At 38.3% G+C, this 17,421-nt stretch overlaps 2 protein-coding genes across 9 annotated transcripts in view; one reads left to right on the top strand and one right to left on the bottom strand.

Annotated features, from left to right (window-relative positions):
- Positions 1–2,434, top strand: part of LOC105389684 (kalirin) — a 136,283-nt gene extending 133,849 nt beyond the window's left edge. For 4 of the 5 annotated variants that reach the window (XM_048632537.1, XM_048632538.1, XM_048632536.1 and 1 more), the window contains one exon: positions 36–2,434. In XM_048632537.1, the coding sequence (XP_048488494.1) occupies positions 36–146 (111 nt within the window). In that variant the 3' untranslated portion in view covers positions 147–2,434. The remainder of the gene's footprint in view (positions 1–35) is intronic. The other variant, XM_048632541.1, reaches the window with a different exon arrangement.
- LOC105389670 (L-lactate dehydrogenase) lies at positions 2,162–14,516 on the bottom strand. Of its 4 annotated transcripts, none has more exons than XM_048632544.1 (7): positions 14,399–14,516; positions 6,236–6,363; positions 5,627–5,744; positions 5,032–5,156; positions 4,146–4,368; positions 3,278–3,519; positions 2,162–2,941 (listed from the first exon to the last, which is right to left on the bottom strand). In XM_048632544.1, exons 2-7 carry the CDS (start codon positions 6,356–6,358, stop codon positions 2,777–2,779), a joined length of 996 nt encoding a protein of 331 aa, XP_048488501.1. In that variant the 5' UTR covers positions 6,359–6,363; positions 14,399–14,516; the 3' UTR covers positions 2,162–2,776. The 4 variants fall into 4 exon arrangements, with proteins under 4 accessions (XP_048488501.1, XP_048488502.1, XP_048488500.1 ...); XM_048632545.1 differs by lacking the exon at positions 14,399–14,516 and adding an exon at positions 14,162–14,185; XM_048632543.1 differs by lacking the exon at positions 14,399–14,516 and adding an exon at positions 14,011–14,155.
- Between the last annotated feature and the right edge of the window lie 2,905 nt (positions 14,517–17,421).

Here is a 17,421-nt window from a genome sequence, read left to right as displayed (position 1 = left end):
GTATGTTATTACAATGAAGTTAATGTAATCAACAGGCGCCCGCGACGCCGCTGTCCGCGACACAACTGAAGACTTTCCTAGAGCGGCGCCGGCCGGGCGGGCTCGGGGACGCCATCTGCCAATCACTGCGCTCCCCGGACACCTGACCCCGCCCCCTCGCGGCCACGCCCCCAGGGACCACTGACTGTGACCAGTGATCTTCACTCACTCAAGAGACGCGCCGTGCTATGACTTTGGAAGTTAAATGCTGAAAGTTGTCTTAAGACTTTCCTGATACTGTGAAAGTGGGAGCTCGCTTTATTGACACTGATTTTATAAAAAGTCAGTTAGGGTGTTATGAGCCCCGCAAATTGGTAATGTGCCTTGCAGCCATTTTAATGACGTGAATCGTGACATTCTTCGTTCTAACGTAAAAGTGACCAACGAGTGCCTACTCGTATCGACCTTACTATGATTTCATTTGGACAAGGTTCCAGCGCATTATCAATTTTCAAAACTTCCACTGTAGCACATCACAAGAATGATATGCTTATCAAAGCGATCAAGATGGCTTAACATGTTTATTAAATGTTGGGTTTAGCTACATTTTGCAGGCGAACGGCAGTATTTTTAGATCTTGTAATATTCTTTGTTATGTACTCAAAAGGATCCAAATGTTTAGCGTAATATTTCTGTAGTCATATTTCCCACCTTTGAAATTGTTCTGAATGATTATGGTAAGATTGTATTGAATTCTTGCTTTATAAATAAATAAATGTAAAATATTCTGGATTCGTATCAAAATGTAGAAATCGTGTTGTGAGCATTAGAGGAATGCTAGTCATGCTACGAAATGAGTTTTAAATGAATTTGCTTTAAAGTATTGATGAGATAGCGATCAAAATTAGTGCCCATTCAAAGTCATTTCGGTTTTTCTATACCTATAGATAATTTTCAGAGCGGATTGCGGAACTTTACATTATTAAAAATAAATTAAGGTATTTATCTGTAATCAAACCAAAATTTTAAGATAGTAAATATGAAATTAGAAGTTCTGCTCAGTCCCCTACTGTAGCCACGGCAGCGACGCTGCTCGGGGTCACTGACCCCCGCTTGCTTTAGTAACTTACTTACCTACATAACTTGTGATTATAAATCTATATAAAGTTACGAGTGGATGTAGGGGAAGTCTCTGTGATTTATGCTAAATAATTGTATTACGATAATTTCATGCTTATTCCTAATTTAACGTATGACTTGTTTAAATCTATTTTTATTTTATTGTATATAGTAGTAAGTTGTAGCTTGTAATTTTGTTCTATTTTGTGATCAAATTACAATAATGTGTAAGTATAACGCGTATAGTGTTAGCGGTAGCTGCAATAATGATTCAGTGTGCCGCACGCTGCCCTTGGCTACACGATTATATCTTATCAATTTCGGATTATATTGTAGGTATAAGTTTCATAACGACTGCCTTACACAATGTTACTAAAAATAATATTATAAAGACTTGTATAGTTTAGATATTAATTTAGTCAGAATGTATAACTCTACGAGGAACCAACACAATGAATGAAATAATTAAAATTAAGAGCATTATGTTTTAAAATATGTGTAAAGCTGGCTTTTACTAGAGGTAGGTATTATGAACAATGTATAATTTAAAAACACAGCATTCTTGCCTCATATTGTATGCAGTTCAGGACTCACGCATTGTCAAGTCCCGGTCTAATGAACTGTCCAAGACAGAACAGGGGCCAATTTACACTTTATAGTTTGATTCATAACGCGTGCTATGCAATGTTGAAGTAACCTATGGCTGTTTGGATATGGAAGTATCTTAATTATTTAAAACGAGCCTCTATTAATTATTGTAATTCATGTCAATATAAAAATAGGTAAAGTAAAGAATTTACGTGTCTTTCAAGATTCAAACCAGCACTCTAGTTGTAAAAAATTGGACCCCTGAAACATTTTACAGCCATCACAAACACAGGATGTATTGGAGTAGTCACCGTTTAGAAATGTACCACTCTCACCACTATGTAGGTATCTAATGGAATTATGATATTAAACCATTATATATAATTTTATTATCCAAACGATTGTTTCATTTTTTATTTAGGGATAACATGGATACAATAGTTTTAGTTCATTACCTACGAAAAAAACAACAATATGATGGTACACAAGAATATTATTTATTTTTCAATAAAAAGTACACAATATGAAATGCAAATTGTATCTTAGAAAACTAGTAAGTAAGTAAATTACCTAGCGGTTCACAATAAATATTATGTGCTATAATAAATTTAAGTTATAAAAATGTGCTTTAGTTGCGAATTAGTATAAATGCAATACTCAGAAATTATGCATTGCTTGCCTATTAGGTACTTACCTTAATTTTGGACTACCTACTTAGAGAGAATAAACGAGAACAATCAGTGCAATAGTATAATAAAAAATGCCTAAAATGCTTAGGAATAATTTTAAAATGTAATAAGTAGAAAAAAATACAGATTAAGTAGCTATATTCTAAACTAGCTGGGTTACAATATATTATTAGTCAAAATGTATGTCATAATAATTTAAAATTACACAAAAACACACGTAAATTACATTTTGGCTCTATAATACTTTTATACATAAAATACTGACAAATACAAAATTCATTAAAATCTCCTATAAAATCGAAACATCAACTGGAGCAACAACTCCAAATACTTAAAAAATACAAGACAACATCGAAGGCATGTAGTTAAAATGGCTGGGAATAAGTCGCTATGATTGGCGTTCAGAACTGGATGCCGGCCTGCACCTGCGCCATGAGGGCCGCTGATTGTCGCAGCTGCTCCGCCTCCTTGTCCGTGAGTGGCTGGCGGATCACGTCCACCACTCCGTTGTGGCCCAGCACAGCTGGGAGAGACAGGAACACCTCTTCTTCTACTCCGTGCTCACCCTGAAGGAACAGAAACAACACTTTAAACTGAAAATTTGAGAAAAGTAATTATTTTTCAATATGATTATGGCCTAATGATGTCCAGGATGGCCCTGACTGCTATACCGAAGGTAGGTATCGGGTTCGATTTCCGCCCAAGGCATGAGTGTTAAATGTTTGTGTTGTCTGATATCTTCCACCCGCCTGCCAAGCATGGGGATTACATCAAAAACCCTCCAGTCTTGCGGTAGGCCCATGCAGTGGATTAATGCGTGCGTTTCTATCTCATCCGCCTACGAAATCCGGTTCAGGATCAAATGTCCCTCAAACAAAGGACACCCTTGACAATGAACTAACCTTCATATACGTAGACACGGCGTGAACGCTGTTAGCATTAGTGAGTATAGTCCGGGCGAGCTGAGACAGCGACAGGCCGATAGCCCAGGAGGTGTAGCCCTTTAACTTGATGACCTCATAGGCGCTTTTTACCACACTCTGGTGGATCTGCTGCCAGTCCTCGGGGTCCTCTTCCGTGCCTATCTTGGGGTTCAAGTCGCTGAGACGCACTCCGGCTATGTTCACGCCCGACCACACCGGCACTGGAACAGTCAATTGTTTATTAGTGGAAGGGTACCTATGTATGATGCGAGAAACAATGTGAAAATTACGCTGTTATTGTACTGTAATCATAACTCAGTCCTACCTACTACTTCTTACTCTTCATATTCATAGTTACAATATGGCTGTATAAAATACCACAATAAATATCTTGAACCTAGAGTAGAGGTATTTACTTAGATATTTATAGCCTAGAGCAGCTCAGCGCGCCGTTCCTAACACGAGATTCCAAACGGTCTTGAAATTCTTATGAATTGTTTCTGTTTTCGTTTTATCTCAACCGAGCCGACAGTGTACTTATCTAATTTAATTCACACTGAGTTGATAGTGCTAATTAATAGATGGGAGATCCCACATATTTTTATGTGTCCATAATAGGAAAAAGCATTTTGGATATCAATAAATGAAGGTTGTAAAGAGCGGCGGCGCTTCACTTCGGCTTTTTGCTCCCCAGCGTAGATTGGGAATAAGTACGGTCAGAGGCAGAGAAACCTGACCCCCTCTCATAACTAGTAACAATGCTTCTGAGTGGACTCAGGTAGTTCTGAGTCAGATCCGGTGTAAGTAGGTACCTAAGTAATAAATAAATAAATAACTAAGTACTCACCACTGCTATCCCCGTGCTCGCCTATAATATATCCATGGCAGGAAGTTGCCGCTATACCCAGCTTCTCCGACAGCAGGTACCGGAAGCGAGCACTGTCCAGGTTGGTGCCCGAGCCGATGACGCGGTGGCGTGGGAGGCCGCTCAGCTTCCACGTCACGTAGGTCAGGATGTCCACCGGGTTGCTCGCGATCAGGAATATGGCGTCCGGACTGTATTTTACAAGCTGAGGAGATATCCATCGATTAGTATTTTTTATTAGCCATAGGTATTAGTGTCCTACTGCTGGGCAAAGGCCTCCCCAGTACTTACCTAATAATTAAATTCATTTACTTATTCAAGTATCAAGCCTTCAAGACTCACAGAGATGGTTATAAATGACTATCGTTTGGTAATGTTGGGATGCTGATACTGCTGATGCAACATGTCGAGAAGGTGTTAAGTTTGGACCAGTCCACCAAATTGAAGTGGCTATAGAGATTAAGTGCTGCTCGGGAAGGTACCTATTTCTGAAAGATCGCATCACACATTTCTCATTTAGGAAAAAAGCTGATGTATGGTTGCGCAACTTGGGCATATATTAAATATGGTTGTTGTTAGTCAGCGACTGATGCAAACCTGACTGAGTTATATGACTCCACCATTGAATTAGTTCAATGTATGACTCATAATTATCATGACTCGCTAAATCTTTCAGCACAGTGACAATCCCATAAAACATAGAACTAAATAAACTTTGTACAACCCTAGTCAAACTCACAAATCCCGTAAGAAGTGGATGGCATGAGTGTTTACTTTCGTTCCCAGCGTCGGCTTCGTGGGCGAGACACATAAGATGATTTCATGGGACTCAATTCTCAACTACCTAGTTAATATTGACTTATTTTACCTGTGGAATGATGCACTTGAGCACGTCGGTATTCCGCTGCACGAGGTCGAGCCGGCTCTCCCCCTCCCGCTGCCGCACCCCCGCCGTCACGATGCAGATCTTGGACCCCGCCGTTATGGAGTAGTCTGGAGAATGCATGATCAAATTGCTTTAAAACAGCCTCAGATTTACATAAATAACTTAGACATTGGAAGGGTTAAGCTTGAAATTAAAAAATTGTCTTCTGCTGTGGCTGCGCTAACCATGACTCTAACGATTGCATGACATGATCTCATTCGTTGAAATACCATGCTGGGTTCTAAAAATATGTCATCATATTTAACAAAAAACAAACTTCAAGCTGCTAGACATGGTGAGTCCCAGAGAAGCCGTCTGAAGTAGAGACCAAGAATACACAAAATGCGTGGGATAGCCTATAGTGCTAGGTGTACAGTACACTATAGTGTAGGTTACCTTGGCTTCAGAGCAGACCTCGCACCGGTCTAAGCTTAGGAAGGCACTTTAGACCTTGGGGATATGCACAAAGGTTCCATTCGAGAGAGCCAGGTGCAGGTACTGACACCCCCACAGAGAATAGAATAGAATATAAAACTACCTTGGCTGGCGTTGACCTTGGCGTTCCGCATGAAGGCGGACCCGTGCTGCAGGTCCATCATCTCGCCCTTCAGCTTGTCCCCCATCATGTCCACCAGGGCCACGTCGTTTGTCACATTCTGAAGGGAATAATAAGATTTATAAGGGGTAAACAGTTTTTTCTGAGGTAGGTATCGACGGGAAATCAATGAGGAAAACAATCAAATCGATAAAGAAACAATAGTCGGCAAGTAATAACAGCATCATAAAATGATAATACCCTTACCCTACTCATACACAAATAAGTAGGTACACCTAATAGGAGTAGGTACTTATTTATACGTAGATACCTAAGAATCTATCAGGGGTAAGTACATAATTATATTAGTGTTTAGGTACTTACACGATCAGGATCTTACTCTACCCTACAACGATGCGCTGCGCTAACCACAAATTATCCCATTGCCTGATAGCTCTCGTTCGCTCTTCGTACACTATAGAGACCCCCTGGGTCTATAGGCTAGGCACCTGTGACGTGAAACGTACCTACCAATCGATGGCATTACAGCTCTCGTTCGCTCTTACTTCGTAAACTACAGATACTTCCCTGAGTATAGTCTACGCTACGCACCTGAGTGAGCATGGAGAAGACGGCGGCCATGCCGACCTGGCCGCAGCCCACGACCGTCACCTTGTTGCCAGAGCCGTTGCTCTTCTCGCTCACCGGCTGGAACAGCTTCACCAGGGTCGCCATGTCTCCTGGACCAACATACAACACGTTAGTACTTATATATTACTAGCTGTTCCCACGAGCTTCGCTTCGCCTTAAAAAGTTTTCCCGTAGGAATTCCGGGATAAAAAGTAGCCTATTTCTTTCTCAGGGTTTAGACCATATGTATACCAAATTTCATTCAAATCCGTTCAGTAGTTTTGGCGTGAAAGAGTAACAGACAGACACAGTTACTTTCGCATTTATAATATTAGTTAGGATTATGAGCACCGGATGAATGGTCAGGGGCGGAGAAACCTGACCCCCCTCTCATAGTAACAGTGCTTCTGAGAGGGATCAGGTGTCTATGCTACTGACTGTTCATCATGTTAATAGTGACCACCCCGGATCGCGATCCAGTGGCTGTGCCTTGGTGGTTCACATAAGAAGACCTTCTACCGTTACCGGCACCGCACATTAGCAATCAAAAATATTTATGATGCAACACCATGGCCATGGCTGTTTGAACTGACATATTATATAAGTCAATGACTGACATAATATGTAGTTTAGGGCATGCAATACCGGAACTATTTTCAATACCGGTATTGAGTTCCGGTATTGCAACTCAATACCGGGATCCCGGTATTAATACCGGTATTAGATTTCCTTGTAATAAATGGCATATATTGTGATTAAAGGTCGTATAGGTCAAAATAAAACGAGAAAAAGCAATTAAATTCAGTATTTTGTAATAGATTTTTACGAGAATTGAGTATTAGAGTTTAAATTTTACAATAAATTATTATTTTTACATCCAGTGTCCGTTTACGCATGGTCAACAGTAGATATCAAACGGCCGAAAACTGCATCAAACGGTTGGAAACAATTGCGCTTTCACAGTACATAGGAATACTATATCTTAATCGCTTTATTATAGCCTAAAAAAATCCAATTCCGGTATTACTTCAATACCGGTATTAACTTTCAATACCGGTATTGAAAAAAGCGTGAATTTTGTCCCTAATACCGGTATTACGAATACCGGTATTGCGGTATTGCATGCCCTAATGTAGTTATGGATCTGAATAGCTACGCGGAGTTGGGTGTACCCTCTACCTCTACTCAATGGATCTGACCGATGTTTGACTGATAAGCGATAGTGAATTAACTCCACAGTCGTTTATATTGTAACTACGTCTGGGCTTCATAAAATGAAACGAGGTATAGTAATTCTGACTGTTGAGTTGAGGGTCAAGGAAGGATGCTCGGCCAGGGCAAACATTTGCTTTAAAAAAAACAGACATTTGCTCTCGTGTGTGTTAAATATTTGTGTTGTTTTGATAACTCTAACGCGCCTGCCAAGCGTGGTCATTATGGCAATAACAACCCGGTCTCGAAGGAGTCATATATATCCAGCATTGGCCCATCTACGGCTTGTTTTATTTAAGTACTTAGCTGCAGTTGTATTTTTATTTCAACTGAACTAAAAACACTTGCGCAGATAATGTTAGGTATGGCATTGCCACTGTGCATCCCAATAATAGATTTTATTACACTTTCGACCGGTCTTTGAACTTGGTTTTCATTTTATTGCTGTAATGTAATGAAAATATATGAAATCCGAGTTAGTTACCAAGGACATAGACTCCCGCAAACCTTGGACGCTTTAGCTATGAATATCTAATCCTCTACCTGCTTGACTGCGGTCAACCTTAATTTAAAATACCGTATAATTAAAAAATATACTTATTTAAACAAACTTTTTACCTGAAAGGGGTTAAAAATTCTCAGTTGAGGGCATTAACTACCATATGAGGGCAAAAATACCCCCGATGCATGGCACAATATATTTTAAGGTGTTATCTACCCATAAATTGTGAAATTTAAATATAAGTGGTATATAATTAATTGGTAAGTAAGTACCTATAATCTAATTTAAGGGTAGAGAAGAACATATGGAATCGCAAAACGATATAAAATTAACGCGTAGGTATGTAAAAAAACTAATCTAAATACTAGCTACAATCAAAATAATAATTAACTCACGTTTATTTCCGTTTCCGTTTTGATAGACTTCATTCATTTTTGTTTCAATCACTCACTAACCGCTCTAAAGTTTTAACACTCTCGTCAGCAAATACGATAGATGCCCAACAAGTCCGAAAGCTAACTGAACCTGAATGGACTGACCGAGCTTCCTCTTTGACTGAGCGTCTGTGTACTCAGATGTTGAATTTAAGGGGAACCGGGCAGGTAGTGTCTGGCGGTAGTCACGTCTGCCTGTGTGACGTCACGCGTTGCACGACTATTGCCCTGTGCTGACGGTTATTGCATGATGATTGGTGCAAGGCGCGTGCGGCTCAGACCGCGCCTTCGTGCCGCTTGTGCCCTAGGTCGGACTTGGTCCTTCCGCGTGAGGTCCTGGATTCATTGCCGGCCCACATAAAATAAAGGATCAAATAAAAATTTGATCTCGAATCTGGGAAAGCCCGAAATATGGCGATAAGCCTAACACCTGTTGCATTGATTGGAACTATACATTACATTATTTAATAACTAAGGTATTAAGTTAAGTATAAGCCTCTATATACATCTCTACCTACCTACCAATGCACAAGACGTAACATAAAATAATAATTAAAAAAATTAAAAAACCGACTTCAAAAAACCACTAAAATGTAAGAAATAATTTAAGGTTTACACAAATTCTACTCGTATGAGACAGTACAAATATACCTAAGCAGGAACTGTTCTTTTTTGATGTTGGTGCGGTGACAAAGTAATCTGTAGAGCTATCCGGAAAAAACGCAGCACATTCTATTCGATAGTCTATTCGAAAGTGCTGTCAACCTGTCAACAACAAAATGGCGGTGTATAGATTTGCGAAAGTTTGACAGCTATCATTCCATAGGTCATTGTCAGAATAATATTATGTAATCTGTGGTCATTCTTTTCGAAACTCATTCGAAAGGTAAAAAGTGTTCGAAAGTGCTGTCAAGTTGACAATAGTCGCACTCGCATTCGATTCTATTCGTTAGCTCGAATTTTCGTGATACGGGTACTGAAGAAATATGGCACCAACTTCAAAAAAGAACAGTTCCTGCTTAGGTATATTTGTACTGTCTCATACGAGTAGAATTTGTGTAAACCTTAAATTATTTCTTACATTTTAGTGGTTTTTTGAAGTCGGTTTTTTAATTTTTTTAATTATTATTTTATTTAATAGTTTTTAGTTTATTTGTAATAATTTTCAATCAAAAGTAAGGTGCAAATGATACCAAAAAGTCCTACTAATCAATACGAATCATTCAAGCCTAAACACGAAGTAGTTGCTATATACCGTTGAGGAGTACCCCTGACTGCCTTCCGTTTCCATAATCAGATCAGCTCAAGGTCACCATCATATTTTTTTGTTATAAGAACTATATTTACGTTCTTAATTTCATTAGAATCGGTTAATATGTGCCCAAAATGGAAATTCATACCCTGTTTTTACCCCTTTACCCACCCTTGGGAATGAGATAAAATTCTGAAAAATTGGGACCACCTGGGAGCTCAACCCAATACAACAAAAAAAGAATTTTCAAAATCGGTTCATAAACGGCGGAGTAATCGGTGAACATACATAAAAAAATATATATAAAAAAAAAGATCCCGACGAATTGAGAACCTCCTCCTTTTTTTGAAGTCGGTTAAAAAGTATAACTAAGTACCTACTTATCCCATTCCTATCGAAGTTAGGGCATGTGAACTTCGCATGCGCCAAATCTCGGAGAATAAGTACCGACCTTTGAAGGTGCCGACCTAGCTGAGTCCTAGTCTCCTTGGATGTCCTTGACGTTGAATGACGTTCAAGGGCGAATAACAGAATGACGATAACAATAAAAGCATATGACAATTATAATGAGGAAGTAACATAGAGAAAAGAACACTAGATGGTCGAAGCGTAGAAACTGTGAAACTTAGATTGAACACGGTAATCTTAGGTTCATCTTTACAATTTCACACCTTTAGCCGTACGTAAAATACTTAGGTCATTTATACTTAAATCAACACAGAAGTCTGAAGTCAACAAGTCGCTTAGATACAGACAAAACCGGTACTTTTAGTCTACCAACGAGCTCAATTAATCACATCGCTAGAGCCTAGAGCTAACGGCTCCATTGTGTGCAAATAATAATACCTAAGTAGGTATCTAGATAGCATTTGAGATATGAAATCTATACACTAAAGGATAGAAGAAAAAGTATAAAGTAACAATAAGGTAGAAAAGTACCTACCTATCAGAACATAAGAGTTGCAACGGAAACGGAAGGAAAATAATTATTTTAGCCGCTAGTTTAGTAAACTCAAACTCAAACTCAAACTCAAATTTTTTTATTCATCGTACAAATATAAAATTTTCTGATGAACGTCAATTTTTACAAATTACTCTCCGTTCGGATAAGGGGGGGCTCTTTCTGTCTAAGGAGAAGAACGGAGGCAAGAAACTCCTGAGCCATCTTTTCAAAAAAAGACTTAAAACTAGTTGGTATACAATACATTTAAGCTTAATAATTATTATTATAATAATATGAGCAGAGCTAACTACTTATCACAGCCATGCATTAACGTCCTCTAAGTAATCATCAATTTTATAATAAGCTTTTTTACTGAGTTTCTCTTTAATGTAACACTTAAACTTATTCTCTGGCATTTGAGCAACTTCTGCTGGAAGCTTATTATAAAATCTAATACAGTACCCTAAAAACGATTTATTAACTTTCGCCAGACGCATCGCTGGAAAAGCCAGCTTATGCTTGTTCCTAGTATTAATGTCATGATTACTGCCAATTGTATCAAAAGTTGAAATATTCTTTCGTACATACATTAAATTGGAAAAAATGAACTGACATGGAACTGTAAGGATGTTAATTTCTTTAAATAGTTCTCTCAATGAATCCCTGGAACCAAGTTTGTATATAGAGCGGATGGCTCTTTTCTGTAATACAAATATAGTTTCAATATCAGCTGCTCTACCCCAAAGCAAAATGCCATACGATAATAAGCTGTGGAAATAACTAAAGTAAACTAATCTGGCGGTTTCAACGTCGGTCAGCTGTCTAATTTTCCGTACAGCAAAAGCTGCGGAGCTCAACCTTCCAGACAATTTTTCAATGTGAGGTCCCCACTGTAACTTTGAATCTATAGTCATCCCAAGAAAGACAGTATCATTAACTAGGTCCAATTTATTCCCATCTAGAATAATGTTAGTATCGCATTGTCTAACATTCGGCAGTGTAAATTTAATACATTTCGTTTTCTTAGAATTCAATAGAAGATTATTAACGGTAAACCAATCGTGTATGTCAGATAGAATTGAATTAATTTCATTAAAATTATTTTCTCTTCTTTTAACTTTAAAAAGCAAAGAAGTATCGTCAGCAAATAAAACTATATTAGTCAATTTTTCAACCATAAAAGGCAAGTCATTAATATAAATGAGGAATAAAAATGGTCCTAGAATAGATCCTTGAGGGACGCCTATTTTTACATGAGCCCCCTGTGATTTAGTATTGTTAATATCGACCCTTTGTTGTCTCTTGTCTAAATATGAAGATATCAAATCTAAAGCCTTTCCTCCTATTCCATAGTATCTAAGTTTCGAAATTAAAGTCTGATGGTCTACACAATCAAACGCCTTCGACAGATCACAGAAGACTCCAATAGCATCATGATGGTCTTCCCAGGCGTCAAATATGTGCTTAATCAACGCAGTACCGGCATCGGCTGTTGATTTGCCTTTTGTAAAACCATACTGCTGGCTATGAAACAATCGAGCATCATTGAAATGCAAAAGCATCTGACTGAGTATGACCCTCTCAAATATTTTACTCAAAACTGGAAGAACCGAGACAGGCCTGAAATTTGCAGGGTCCTCCATATCCCCACTTTTGAACAGAGGTATAATTTTACTAAATTTCATAAGATCTGGGAACACACCTTCAGCGATACATTTATTAAAGATGTTAGCCAAAATTGGGGCGATTTTATTAATAATAGAAAGAACAAATTTAACTGACATTCCCCACAAGTCTTCAGTTTTCTTCATATTTAATGACTTAAATGTTTTTATAATAGTTAATGTATTAATATATCTGAATTTAAATTCCTTATCGGTTGAAGGTGCGTTCTCCTTCGTCAGGGTTTCAGCTGCTGCAGCCGAAGAATCTAGGTTACACGTAGTCTCTAAAGGAATGTTCGTAAAAAACTCTTCAAAGACCCTCGCCACCGCATCATTCGATGTTATAATGTCATTGCCTACCTTCAAAGATAAATTTGTCTCGCGTGTTCGATTCTTCCCCGTTTCGTTATTAATAATAGTCCAAACGGCCTTAGATTTGTTAGCAGAGTCTTTAATCTTGTTATTAATAAAAATTGTCTTCGCACAGTGACAGACACATTTATACATCTTGCTATATTTCTTCACATAAGATTGAAAGTCAGGTCGGAGTATGAATGTTTTCATCTCATACAGATCATATAATGTCGCCCTGCTTTTGCGAATACCCTCTGTAGCCCAGTCACAAAATTTAATTTTATTGTCAATCAAAACTTCCTTCGTTTCAAAATTACTCTCAAACTCATCAGCTATTATCTTAAACAAGTTACTATACATCTCATTAGAATTGCAATCTAATTTAACATTCGGAAGTTTTTCGTCTAGTTTCTTCAAGTAATTCTCAATTTTCTTTGTAGTAATCGGTCTGCATCTCACCTTAGTTTTATTTGTCTTGTCAGTGTTTACTAAGGCAATGGTCTGCCCACTGTGGTCTGACCTCAGACAATTAATCACACTACTGTCTTTAAAATCACAGTTACAGAATATGTTATCTAGACAAGTGGCTGACGTGGGTGTAATTCTAGTTGGTTCCAGAAAAACATTAAAAAGATTAAATGATTTAAAAAGTAACAACAATTTCGACCTATTAGGAGAGTCACCTAATAGGTCAACATTAAAGTCACCACACACTATTACTTCCTTTTTACTATTGGAAGCTAACCTTAGAACATCCTCCATGACAGTCTCAAAGGTAATAAAATCACCAGTAGGTGGCCTGTAGGTACATACTATTATATACTTATTAAGCTCTGCACATGAAATTTCTATATGGTGTTTAACAGAAAGAGCAACTATATCCTTTCGTTCTTTACATTTACAATTTTCTTTAAGAAATATAAGTGACCCACCATGCTCGTTGATATTTCTGTTAAAACAGCTTATAAGTTTGTAATTTTTTAATTGGAACATCATTTTATTCTCGTCTAACCAATGTTCTGTGATACATAAACAATCAATGTTAAATTTTTCCGAAAATAGTTCTATTTCTAACAATTTAGAAGAAATACTCTGAATATTCTGATGTACCAATTTAAATTCATTCTTAAATGTCTTGTCCTTCGATAGTTTTGAGCCGAGAGAGCAGTGAACTGAATCAATCTTTATATCAACGCTATGATGCTCTCCCGTTGTCTGAATGCTCTCCCGTTGTCTGAAGTAAGTAGTTACTTGCAAACTTACAAATCTACTAACCATTACAGGACAAAATATTTGGCACTTTAGTATTTTTTATTGGCTACTCTTTTTTGCCAGGTTGTTCGTTTCACTATTTTTTGTTGCCTGGGCTGGACGGAATCTAGGAGTAAGTACTTACCAACTGCTGGACTTCGGATCTAATTATGAAACTTAAACTTATTCTTGGGTAAGTAACTACTTAATTAACTTATTTACTGCTGCTGTACGCTAGTGCACTCCATCAACTGCTCATTGTTATACTCAAGTCAATAGTAAGTAGAAGTACCTACCTATGTACAATTGTACATTGTACACATTACGTGTTAGTCATAAAAACTTTAAGTGCCGCTGAGGTGCAGCTTAGCTATTATCAACGAAGTTATCAAGTGTAGATACACGGAGTAGATAAGCGATAACAGGAATTTTGCACTACGCCGACTAACATTACAATAGCCCCGACCGGAGAAAGTAAAATTATCGAGAAGATCTGAAGGAAAAAAGTTTTAAAAAGTTTGTTTTGTACTCACAGAGTTGTTGAATGCGCGTCGCGTGTGCTGACTCTCACGTAGCGTCTGTCGGAGCGACGGCGGCGGCGGCGGCGGCGGCGGCGGCGGCGGCGGCGAGTCAAGGTGACCTTCTAACATGCCGTTTTGGAAGCTCCAACACTGCGCATGCCCGATACTCTCCCATCCACACGCGAAACTCACTCATATACCGACCAGCTCAAGAAACAAATTTGAAGCCAAACCGGCCAATTTAATACAGGACTCAATTAGAGCTCCAACCTAAATCGTTTGGTGAATGACCTGAAAGTTTATTTCTTTTCAAGTCGTGAAAATATAAAGATGAGCATGTATGAAGTTGGGAAACTCTTCATTGGCTATATGGCATGAATTATGATGGAGAGAATTCCTATATATCTACTTACCAATATGATTGAAGATTGCACGGATTGCACCACCAGAAGTCATGCGGCCTACCTACAGGTGTGCCGGCGGCCGGCCGCGCCGGTCCGACGACATAATTACCAAAGATGTTGCAATTTGTTACATACAGTTACAGGATTACTGAAGTACTTATGTAGTATGAAGTATGAAAAAACAATAGGTTGGTAATAGTGAATTGAGGTAAGTACTAATATAAGTGCATGCGTTCCACCAGTCGGAAACTTCTCTGCTGTGCCTGCGTGTGGCAAGGGCGTACCCAGGATTTCAGCTAGGGGGGGGCAGCTCATACCTGTTTCGAGATGATGGTCGGTCGGGTCGGGTATGATGAAACAAAAAACCGGCCAAGTGAGAGTTGGACTCGCGGACTGAGGGTTCCGTACAAGTCTACTTACCTGAGATAGTATTCCTTTTAATTTCGTCATATGTACTACATCCGTGAATTTTTTCATATTTTTTGTACCAACCATTTAGCCAGCAGGGGCGGGGACAAAAATACCACTTAGCACATTAATATTTCATAAAGCAATTACTCCATAAAAAATTGGTTTGAGCATACCTATACTATTTTTAAAATACCTATTCAACGATACCCCACACCGTCGTTGAAACACTGAAAAAAATCATCCCCACTTTACAGGTAGCCCAAAATTTTATTTTTTATACTTCACTTTGTTACTTTGTCGAGGCCGTACATTTGTATATCTATGCGAAATATCAGCTTCATATCTTTACTTTACCCGTTTCTGAGAAAAAGGGTGGTGAGAGACAGACGCGGACGGACGGACCTTTTTTACTTTTAAGGTACTGAACCCTAAAAATCATGAAAATTGAGTAAGACACAAAACAAAATATTAATTTAAAAGTAATCTTCTCGGATTTGCCGAAAAGGACATCGGGTGTTTTTGCCCCGCTTTACTGAAAAGTCGCGAACATAAACCAAAATACTTTGAAATCATAGTGTTGCAAGCCAGATTTAATTTTCTGTAGTTATTTTAAGTCAAAACAATGGGAAAATGAAAATATTTCGAAAAAATATTTACTATATACTTACCTACTTTTACGAAAAAGTAACCTTAAAATATTATATATATGTTTTCCCATTGTTTTGAATTAAAATAACTACAGAATATTAAATCTGGCTGGTAACACTATGATTTAAAAGTATATTAGTTTATGTTCTCGACTTTTCAAAAAGCGGGGCAAATAGTAATACAGAATGCCCAATGTCCTTTGTCGATGACAGTCTTTTCAATAAACTCACTGTTTTCTTTTAAATAATTGCGATGTACGCTCATCAGACATAAACCTGTAAGCCTTTCTTTACCCATGGTGCTTCTAAGCCTAATCATAACTTATCATCAGAGGCGTCTTCTAAAAAGTAAAAATACTAATATGATCAGCTAGGAAATGCCTATTTTTTTGAGAACCTAGAAACAATAATATAATGCCTACAATTTAGAAGTTACTTAGCAAAAAGGCCAAAAAAGGCTTTTTCGGCCAAAATCTAAAAGAAATTCTACATTCTAGGCACTTGTTTCTTAGTGCTAGGTTCTAAAAAAAGGCGTTATCTTGATGAACATTTATCTATTTTTACTTTTTGTAAAATCGATTTTGAAGAGAAGAACAAGATTTTTTTTAAGTTTCAAGAGTAGGGGTGCCGTTCTCTGGTCATAAAATTCTTGCAATTATAATTAGGTTACGTAGCTAACAGTATACTTACCTACTATAACGAATGTTGTATAATATTTATTTTTATTTATAGATAAAAGAATATGAAATCAAAATATCTGACTGAAAATAAAAGTTATTTTGTTTCCAACACTTCATTTTGCGCAACGTAACACGTTTTTAATTCCCACTTGGCAGGAAAATTTACGTTTATTTTATCTTCTAGGGGGGGGGCAGCTGCCCCCCCCTGCCCCTACCTGGGTACGCCCATGGCGTGTGGTAGAATATGCGGCTCCAGAATATAGCTTCGGCAAGGCGCAAGGGCGTACCCAGGATTTCAGCTAGGGAGGGGCAGCTACCCAGGATTTTAGCTAGGGAGGGGCAGCTCATACCTGTTTCGAGATGATGGTCGCAAAAATTCCCACTTGGCAGGCAAATTTACGTTAATTTTATCTTCTAGGGGGGGGGGGGCAGCTGCCCCCCCCCCTGCTCCTACCTGGGTACGCCCATGGCTTCACGAGCTTCACAGCCACCTAAGAAAGTGTCATAGAGAATGAATAAATCGTCTGCAATCTCACCCTGTAGGGTAAACTTGCTTAATTCGTACCTGCGCCTTAATAGTTACCAGCGCCTCTGGTGGCATAAAATATCAATAATAGTCGGCCATATGGCCATGTGACAAATGAACACCTGTTATGTCGGTCCCGACAAAAATATTGAACAAGTAAGTTTTTTCTTACTTGTTCAATAGCGATCCCTGATGATGAAGGGACCAGATACATCTGTTATAAATCCGGGGACGTGTTGTGTGTGATATGTGTAGCAGTGGTGTTTATGTGGATTTGCTTGAGCAGCATGTGAGCTTGTTATCGCTATTTTAAAAACTCCGCCTGTATACTTTTAGGCGCAGGCCACCGTACATTAACATTAAGAAA

This window comes from Plutella xylostella, chromosome Z (genome assembly GCF_932276165.1).
Source record: "Plutella xylostella chromosome Z, ilPluXylo3.1, whole genome shotgun sequence".
NCBI classification, from domain to species: Eukaryota; Metazoa; Arthropoda; class Insecta; order Lepidoptera; family Plutellidae; genus Plutella; species Plutella xylostella.
Note: the sequence above shows the minus strand (reverse complement) of the source record. Positions and strands in the feature narration are given on the sequence as shown.